This window comes from Grammomys surdaster, unplaced genomic scaffold, assembly GCF_004785775.1.
Source record: "Grammomys surdaster isolate TR1022 unplaced genomic scaffold, NIH_TR_1.0 165, whole genome shotgun sequence".
In the NCBI taxonomy this organism is placed as follows: Eukaryota; Metazoa; Chordata; class Mammalia; order Rodentia; family Muridae; genus Grammomys; species Grammomys surdaster.
In genome coordinates, this window is record NW_021604613.1 from 14,024,941 (window position 1) to 14,034,642 (window position 9,702).

The window sequence follows — 9,702 nt, forward strand, 5'->3', positions numbered from 1 at the left end:
AGAGAAATTTCCTTGGTGAGGGGTGAAAACTACACTCATCTGTGGGTATAAGGACAAATGTTTATAGATTATTGTTAGGGATGGTTCTGGTTTAGTTAATTAGTGGTTATAGATTCTCTTCCAATAACTCTCATAAGGCCTGGACTTTTTTTTCCCATTGAAGTCTAAAATTTTCTTGAAACCAATTGTTTGGGGTTAACAAAACAGCATCCCACTTTTAAAAAGTGATGTGATGTTTATTCAAGTAACTGATGTAGAAAAATCCAAAGGGGAGTGGGGGAACACACCACCTCTACAAACTGGGGAAAGATACATTGTCCTTCCATTACTCATTGTTGAAAGCAACACTCAATGTATTATGTCTCCAGTATATAAATATTTAATTTGTTCGTTAATAGTGGGTATGTCCTAAGTTTTACCATGTTTACATGTGTCAGATCTCTGATGACATTGCAAATGGTAGCAATTCTCCCAACTCTAATAGGAAAAAAACAACCAATCCCAGAGACTTACATTTGTCAGATATTAAACAGGTTGAAGCCTAAGTGTCACAGATCCACTCTGTGGTTATTTGCACATGTACAAAATGCATGCCACTTCTTTACATATTGATTCCCTGATGGCTTCTTTCAGTCTCTACCCTTGCTTTATGTCCCCTTTAACCTAGAGAAATAACTCTGACATTGCAGGACTTCCACACTGCAATTATTTTCTACCACTTTATTTGTAGCATTATAAATTTTATGATAATTAAACAAAAACCCTTTTAGGCAGGTATAAATATTATTTATAAGATTTTATAGGTGAATCAGCTGTTGTAAGGGGAGTTAAATATCCACAGACTCTGACTTTGTTTAGTCTGTGTGTCAGAAAATCTCTTGTCACATAAAATATGCAGAATCCTCTGGGGACATAGAAATTGTATAACTCCAAGGATTAAGTAATACTACCACTTCTTTGCCTTAAGTATGCTAAAATTTGATTCTGCATATTTCATTAATAAATTGAATCACAGTGCCCTGGAGTAGCCCAGCAGCACATTCATTTGTGTTCACTAACTCGCTTTTTGGAAGGAGAATGGATTTCAGCTCACTTATCCAAAACAGGAAACAATACTTCATCTGTGGAGGCCTTTTAAGGAGTTAGGTGTTATCCATATGGATTACCCATTCACTCAACCTTGAGTTACTACTTGATCTACAGCTTTGGGTTTCTACTTTGTCGCCGTCCTTATCTCCAGTGTTCTTGAACAGAATCCTACAGTCTTCTGAACCTTCTACCTAAACTAAGGCCCAGTGTTACACCAGCTGTCTCCTTCCTGCACTTTTCTTTATTCTTTCTTTTCTTGTCTCCTTATTTTAGATTTCTTTGTTTTATATTAATGTGAATGTCTGTTTTGTTTCCATGTATGTAGGTGCACTGCTTGCATGCCTCATACCCACAGAGGTCAAAAGAGGGTGTCATATTCCCTGGAGGTGGATACAGACAGTTGTGAGCCATTGTGTGAATGCTGGGCCCTCTACAAGAACAAATGCTTCTAATTTCTGAGCCATCTCTCCAGCCCTTTCCTTCTGTTTCTTTCGTATTGTTTCCTAAACTTACCTGCAAGCCGGTTAGAACTGTGCTCACTTCTGTACAAATCCCATCTCCCTATGATATTACATATATGCCCTCATTGTGGAGGGGAATACTGAAACAGTCATCAAAGCTAATTCTGGGTGGTGGTAAGGCCAATTTACCGGATTGGGTTTTTTGATAACATGCCACCAGAATGAAAACCCCTTCCAGAAACAGATGTCATTTCTACGAAAATGAGGAGGGAGGGAGGGAGGGAGGGAGGGAGGGAGGCAGGGCGCAGAGGGAGGAAGGGAAAGAGAGGGGGGGAACAAAGAAAGAAAGAGGCTCCAGAACTATGTTCTATTCATATTTTATAGATTATAAATATGACCCACCTACTCAAAGATGACCAGAAAGACTGCTGCCTCAGTCACCTCCCCTACTTTTCCACTCCTCCTGTTCCTCTCCTCCTCTTTCTCTTTTACTCTCTTCTTCCTCCTCTTCTTCACCTCCTCCTCCTAACTCAGATCTCTGGATGTTTATACTGAGATTGCCAAGGACAGAGGTTCATTTGCAAAGATCAGAACCTGGCTAATTTCTCTGATAGTATTGTGATCAAAAAGTACATTCTAGTAAGCTACTGTAATTTGGGGACTATTTATATTTGCAAAATGACAACCAATTCTGATGGAATTAAATAGTTAATTAAAATTAAAAGGCCTGGGCTTTACGGTAACTTCAAGACTGGTCTGATTTACATAGCAAGATTCTGTCTCAAAAAAAAAAAAAAAAAAGACACATAAGAATCCTTGTCAAAAAGGAGGGGGGGAGAAAAGAAAAAGAAACATAAAGAAAAATTATTTCCATGCAGAAATGCAAACATCTTTTCGTTATTTGTCTCATGCCCTTTAATGTCTTTAGATAACCCCTTAATCACTTTATTTTCATTTGTGTTCTATACTGTGCTATACTTCATTTCTTGCTGATTTTTCCTACTGCGAAGGAAAGTTGTATAGTGTTGTGATTGATTGATATATGGTTATTTTATTTTTACTAACTTTACAACATTTTTAAACTCATAGTTATTGATATTCTTGGGTATTCTGACCCTAAGGTGGCTATACCATCATGTGATCTAGAAATAATGGTGACATTCCCTATTTTCCAATGTATCATTTTACTTGCTTATCCTATTGTAATGGAATTATTAGCTAGTGCAGTGGGGTAAGAACAATGATACTGAGCTGGAGAGATTACTCAGCGGTTAAGAGCACTGACTGCTCTTCCAGAGGTCCTAAGTTCAATTCCAAGCAACCACATGGAGGTTCACAACTATCTGTAACTTCAGTTCTAAGGAATCTGATACCCTCTTCTGGTGTGTCTGAAGATAGCTACAGTGTACTCATGTACATAAAATACATACATAAAATCTTAAAAAAAATAAACGATACTGAAAATCCTGTCTTATGTCTAACTTTGGTTGAAAATTACTTTATAATTTTGTTCTTTGATGTAGTGTTTGATATCAGTTTTTATCAGTATTATATTTTGGTTTTAGCTATTTTTATCCTGCCTTTTAGTAAGTTAATTTTAATGAAATGTCAAACTTACTATAGAGAAGTTATAAAAATAATACATTTGTTCCATTGTCTTAACATCCTGAATATCTGTCTCCTTTCAGCATCTTTATTTTTCTCACCTATTTAAATGTTGGAAGTACTTCCTGTTCCACTGAATATTCTACGTGTGTCGTCCAAGAGCAATGATTTTCTTTTTAATTTTTTATTACGATTATTCATTTACTTGTGTATGGGTGATTCACACATGCCATGGTGCATATGGAGAGGTCAAAAGACAGATTTTGGGGGTCAATCCTCTTCTTCCACCATGGGTGTTTCTGGAACCAAACTTAGGGAATCAGCCTTGGTGGCAAGCACTTTTACCCACTGGTCCATCCTCACAGCCCTTACAGCTGTTCTTACTACCACAGCACAGTTGTTTAAATGAGTGTGTTATACATGTGTACAGTGCTATTACTGATCTACAGTTTATGATAAACAGTTTCTTATCATGTCAGTGATGTCCTCTGTAATTGTTTTTCTACAGTTACTTTCAGTGTTTCCTTTTCTTTTTCTAAATGCAGTTAATTAAGAAATTTCTTAGTTTTGAGCTGCCTTGAATTCATATAATAAATTAGCATTATTCAAGTTTATTGTTACTACATTTTATTTGCTAATACTATAATTTTTCCCTTTTATTTTTTTAAACTAAGGTCTTACTTTTTCCTGTATTTTTAAATAAAAGGTCAATTTTGATTTTGTCATTACTGCATTTATTTTTTGGATATTCAACCTTTATTAAATGAATTTAAGAAGTGTTTCTTCTTTTACTTGAATTGTAAATTTTTCTGTTACTTGAATTGCTTGATACAGGAATGACCTGATTTGTAAACATTAAATAAGGTGACGTGTATAGGGAAAATCACATGTGTCACAGGAAGTAGAGTTCACAGTGAATGCTTTTAATATTAAAAACAAAGAGTCTAGACAGACTTGTCTAGAATAGCTATGAACAAAACAATATGACACACAACTGACGTTTCCTCAAATGTAATGTAAATGTACACAAATAGGTTTAAAAACAAAGGCATTCTAGAGAAATTGTCTTCAACAAATTTGTCATATTAGCCTGCAGTTTCATCCTGTGAAGAAGCTGAGACAGGAACATCACAAATTCAGGGCTTGCCTGGATACAGAGTGATAGTTTTAAGTCAACCTGAGTAACTTGGTAACGCTTTTGTTGCAAAAATTATTGTTTTAAAGGCTGAGTATATAGCTTAGTAGTAGAGCATCTACCATTAATAAATGGTTAATGCACCATTAGTGATGGTGCATGCTTATATTTCTAGCAAGAGGATTTCTGGGACTCAGTGCCCTGTCAGGCTAAGTGAAAAACAGCTCCAGATTCATTGAGAAATCCTATCTCAAGGGAGTAACGCCAGGAGCAATAAAGTGAGCTACTGTGCATGTGTACACACACAATTAAGGAAAAGAGTGGTAGCTATAGAAATTAAAGGCAAATCAGAATAAATGTAAGTGAGGTCCCTAAAGTTCAAACTTTAGGTCCTAGAGTCCAGAAAGTATTCAGATATATAAAATGTTTAGTTGAATTTAAGGAGGAATAAATTTGTAGATTAAAAAGAGCATATAACTTGGAACAGTTAATCTAAGATGTCAAGATTGATACCATTCAGTTTAATTTTGAAGTTCAAAAGACAAAATAATTCAAGAATCCACAGAAGTTAGTAACCTCAGTCGTTATAACTGCCTGTCATATTACTTTGTTAAGAGAAAATATATAATATAAACTTTGATATAAAACAAACAAGAGCCTTGGGGGTGGAGGGATAAATAGCAAGAAATCATTCACCTTCACTTTTCCTTTTTAATTGTAGGGAGGCACTCCCGTGGGCTTAGCACCTAAACCTTTTCAAATTCTCTATGGACACACTGATGAGATACTGAGTGTGGGTATCAGCACTGAGCTCGACATGGCTGTATCAGGGTCAAGGGTAAGAGTCTGTTTTTAAGAAATAATTCTATTGACAGTGTTTGTGTTTGAAGTTTCTTGTATGGAAATAGGAGAATTTTTTATAATAGGCATTGTTAAAGTAGAGTAATGCATAAAGAATGAACTTAAAGGGGGCTAGTTGTATTTAAGGATCTTATTGGCCTTATAAGCTAAGGAAGATGCCACTTCAAGATACTACCTGAGGTTGCAAGATTAGGGTCTTTCTTGAAGCATACATGTCCCTGGTGGGACTGTTGTCTCCTCAGTTTCTTTCCCACATTTCTTTATCAGCCGCTTTGCCCTCTGTTTTGTTGTTCTCTGTGTTCATCTCTGGTCTCTCCTGTGTGTAGGATGGCACTGTGATTATACATACTGTTCAGAAAGGTCAGTACATGAGAACCTTACGACCACCTTGTGAGAGCTCCCTGTTCCTGACCATTCCCAGCTTGGCCATATCCTGGGAAGGACACATTGTTGTCTATTCCAGCTTGGAAGAAAAGTCCGTCCTCAAGGTATACAGCCCCTCTCTGCAGTAGGTGTTGACAGTCCCTAGTGTTTCTTTTCCTCCCCGCAATACAGAGGCAGCTTGTATTCTATGATCCAGTTACTCATTTCTCACCATTAGACTTTTGCCACATTCTTGTCGCCACATTTATATTTTATTTCAGAGATTTCTGTTGATCTATATTATACATTATTTCAAATGTAATTTCTTAGAGCTAAGGATATAACTCTCTCGGAAGACTACTTGCCTTTCAAGCCTGAGGCCCTAGATTTAATCCCCAGTCCCACAAACAAAAACACTAAGCTTTGATTATAAGGGATGTCATGAAGTAGCAGTGATAGCAAATATAAGTTCTTTTGTGGGTAAGACAGTATAGAAATAAACTTGAACTTTATATATTCATTTCCTTGTAGTAATAAAGCTTTTAAGTATCAAGAGCATCTTTTTTTAGAAATGTGAAATATTTTTAGACTGGAAAATATTTTATTGTTTTTGTTTAACTCTTACCTGTTTTGTAGCAGTATGACTTTAAGTCCATCTGGTATTGTCATATTTTTTCTTTAAATATAGCCATGTTTTTATTCCAAAAATCTTACTAATTATGTTAGAGTTATAACTGGCAATATAAAAACTTAGCTTTTATTCAATATTCTTAATGTTTCCTAATTCTTTATAGGATAAGAACCTGTTACATGTGTTTTCTATAAATGGAAAGTATCTGGGGTCTCAAGTTCTAAGTGAACAAATATCAGATATGTGCATAATTGGAGACCACATTATCACTGGCAGCTTACAAGGGCTACTCTCTATAAGAGAGCTCCACAGGTAAGTATTTGAAGTGGTCAAATTGTTACTGAAGAAGAGGTAGGAGTAGGGGATAGATGGGAAAATGGTTCAGTAGGTAAAAGTGCTTGCTGTATAATATGAGGATATGGGTTTGAATTTCCCAGCACACACATAAAGACCAGATGCAGAATCATAGTGTAAGCATCTGTAATCCCTGTGTTCCTAGAAGCTTGTGGGCTAGCTTGTCTGGAAGATAATGGTCAAGCAACAGAGATGACCTTGCCTTATAAAAAATGGAAGATGAAGACAAACACCTGATATTGTCCTTTGACCTTGGTGTGCACAAGGCATACACACACTTGCAAGTCACACACAGAAGGAAGAGGCAGCCATGATCTGAGCATGCTGGAATATGCCTGTGGTATCAGCCCTTGGGACTCAGTCCCTACTCCAGTAATACTTTTTCTTTTTTTTCTCTCACATCCTTCTCTTAAGAGTCTAGTTCTAACAAGGAGACTCACAAATTAGAAAAACAATGGATGGAGAATATGTATATGTATATGGAGAGAGAAGCATATAGAGAGTAGCATGCATATATGTGTGTGTGTGTATATGTGTGTGTGTGTGTATATGTATATATATGTATATATATGTATGTATGTATGTATAGTATGGAATGTCCGACAAAGCAAATAGACCTGTTTTGCTAACCACAAAGATTCACACATGTCCACTTTTTGAGCTTTGTGTCCTTTTTATTCACCCTTCAATCAACAAGATAAAAGTATTTAATGATAGAAAAATTAAGATTAAAAAAAGAATAAAGAGAGAGAGAAAACAAAAAAAAGTGTTTAATGAAAGAGCTTATATTCTCAGTATTGTGATGTTTGAGTATAATAATTGACCTTGAAGGGTTTAAGACTTTTTAGAGGTTGCCTATCAAGCTGGTACATTAAGATCCATATGCAGGAGGCTGATTGTGAGTTGAAAGTCAGCGTAGCCTGCATAGCAAGACCCTATCTCAGACAACAAAAAGAGAAGTAGTGTGCAGATGAAGAGCTTAAAGATTGCTAGGATCTGAATACGTAAAGGAGTCTTGCTGAAGAATTAGTAAGATTTGAAATGTAGATCAACTTAAGGAAATTATGAGAGAATGAGTTGGAGGTATGGTGGTATATGCCTGTAAATCTGACATGTGTGAAGTTGGAACGCAGAATTAGATGATCAAGTCACCTTCCATGTATAAACTTCTGTGTATCCATCCTGTATGCATGTAACTGAATGGTTTTTATCTCTTCTAGCTTGAAGCTCAGCGTCACTCCATTAGCCATGCGATTGCCTATCCACTGTGTTTCCATAACCAAAGAATACAGTCACATTCTTGTTGGCTTAGAAGATGGAAAGTTGATTGTAGTGGGTGTTGGCAAGCCAGCCGAGGTAAAACTTAGCAGCACGTGTTCCCCTTTATTGTTGCAGGCTCCTTTGGTCCTTCATTCTAGCTGATTCTGAAGTCTCCATTTTGGATAACATGAAACACAAATTTGACTTTTCAGAAAAAAAAAAAAACTGAAGTATAAAGTTGCTAGTCAGTGGTCTTTATATTATGATGTAATTGAAAGCATGCTTGTGGATTAGTCTTTGTATTACTGTGTGAATAAGAAAATTATTTTACTCCAAATCAACACTCAAGAGGACTGTGTGGATTTGTGGCATAAAAACCCTTGTAAAAAATAAAATGTAGATTTCATTAGTAAGACTAATTTGATTTAACAGATACCAAGCAGGACTATAAAAAGGCATTTTTTGAGCTACAAATATTTCATATCCACGTGCTTATTCTCAGTGAGTTTACTATAATGATAAATTTACTTGTTCAATAGTCTTTTATAGATACATTTGTTCCTCAGAAAACATAACTAGGCTCTAACCCAGTAACCTAGTTGTTGTAATTTTTTTGATACATTCTTAGCTTTTCAGAGAAATGTAATAAGGTATCTGCAGGTATTTTTTTGAGAGAAGAAATTAAGTTGGGTATGGTAGCGCCTACTTATAATCCCAATGCTTGAAAGTTTGGGGGCCAGACTGGTCTACATAGTAAGTTCTAGGCAAGCTAGGGCTATATAGCAAGATCCATTCTAAAAACAACCACAGAGGAAGGCTGGACAGAGATCACAGCGGCTGAGAGCATGTGTTGCTCTTGCTGGAAGCAAGAGTTCAGTTTCTAGCACTGACATAGCACCTTAGAACCATTTGTAACTCCAGCTGAAAGGGAACCACTACCACTTCTGACCTTCACAGACACTAGGCATGTGGTACACAAACATGAATAAGCAAAGCACAAAACTACATAAAGTAAATTTTAAAAATACAGAGTTAAAACATTTTAAACATGTTTCCATTCAACATTGTTTCTTGATAGTTTCCTGAATCATGCCCACCTGCTAGTGTGATAATTACATAAAACTTCTCCTCAGATTTTACTCTTAGAGTACACACCCATAATTGCTGTTGATTGGAGGCTAAGGTAGAAGAATCACAAGTAGAAGGCCTGCCCAGCCTATAGGGTGACTTCGAGGCCAGGCCAAGCAACTAATGAGACCATCTCAGAATAAAACTACCTCTGTGCTAGAGTATTTGCCTAACAAGACGAGGCCTTGAGTTTAATCTCTAGTACTACAAGCTTTTGTTATTAATCAAAAATCTTTTTAATATGTTAGTGATCTTGCTACCAAAACCTGTTCTGCCCTTTATAAATTCAGTGTCTTATATAGGTTGATGTCATATATCCTTGTTTTTTTCCTTAACACACATTTCTCTGGATTATCTTAAACAGATGCGGTCGGGTCAGCTTTCTCGAAAGTTGTGGGGATCTAGCAAGCGGCTCAGCCAGATTTCATCTGGAGAAACCGAATATAACACTCAAGATTTCAAGTGATTGTTCCTTCCACCTTCTGTGATGGAGAAATGAGCTTCAGTTATTGCTTTGTCACTTGAGCTGCATCTCTCCACTCTGAATGTCTTTAAGGGTTTTACCCTGAAAAATAGATTACCACGCTTTGATATTGGAGCACATGCCTGTAACACTAATACTTGAGAGGCTGAGGAAGGTGGATCTTAAGGCCAGCCTGTGCTACATAGCAAGACCTTATCTCAAAAATAAATAAGTTTTAATAAGTTTAAATAAGTTTTTATAAATAAAAATAAATAAATATTAAGTCCATATTTAAAGTTTTGCCAATATGAATCTAGATTTATTAACCAGTACTAAAATTCAATTGAGAAAA

At 36.2% G+C, this 9,702-nt stretch overlaps 1 protein-coding gene across 1 annotated transcript in view; it reads left to right on the forward strand.

The window, feature by feature from the left end:
• Positions 1 to 9,702, forward strand: part of Nbeal1 (neurobeachin like 1) — a 138,723-nt gene extending 129,021 nt beyond the window's left edge. The window contains exons 48-52 of the mRNA XM_028765733.1: positions 5,012 to 5,128; positions 5,478 to 5,639; positions 6,309 to 6,457; positions 7,720 to 7,855; positions 9,252 to 9,702. Coding sequence (XP_028621566.1) covers positions 5,012 to 5,128; positions 5,478 to 5,639; positions 6,309 to 6,457; positions 7,720 to 7,855; positions 9,252 to 9,353 — 666 coding nt within the window. The 3' untranslated portion in view covers positions 9,354 to 9,702. The remainder of the gene's footprint in view (positions 1 to 5,011; positions 5,129 to 5,477; positions 5,640 to 6,308; positions 6,458 to 7,719; positions 7,856 to 9,251) is intronic.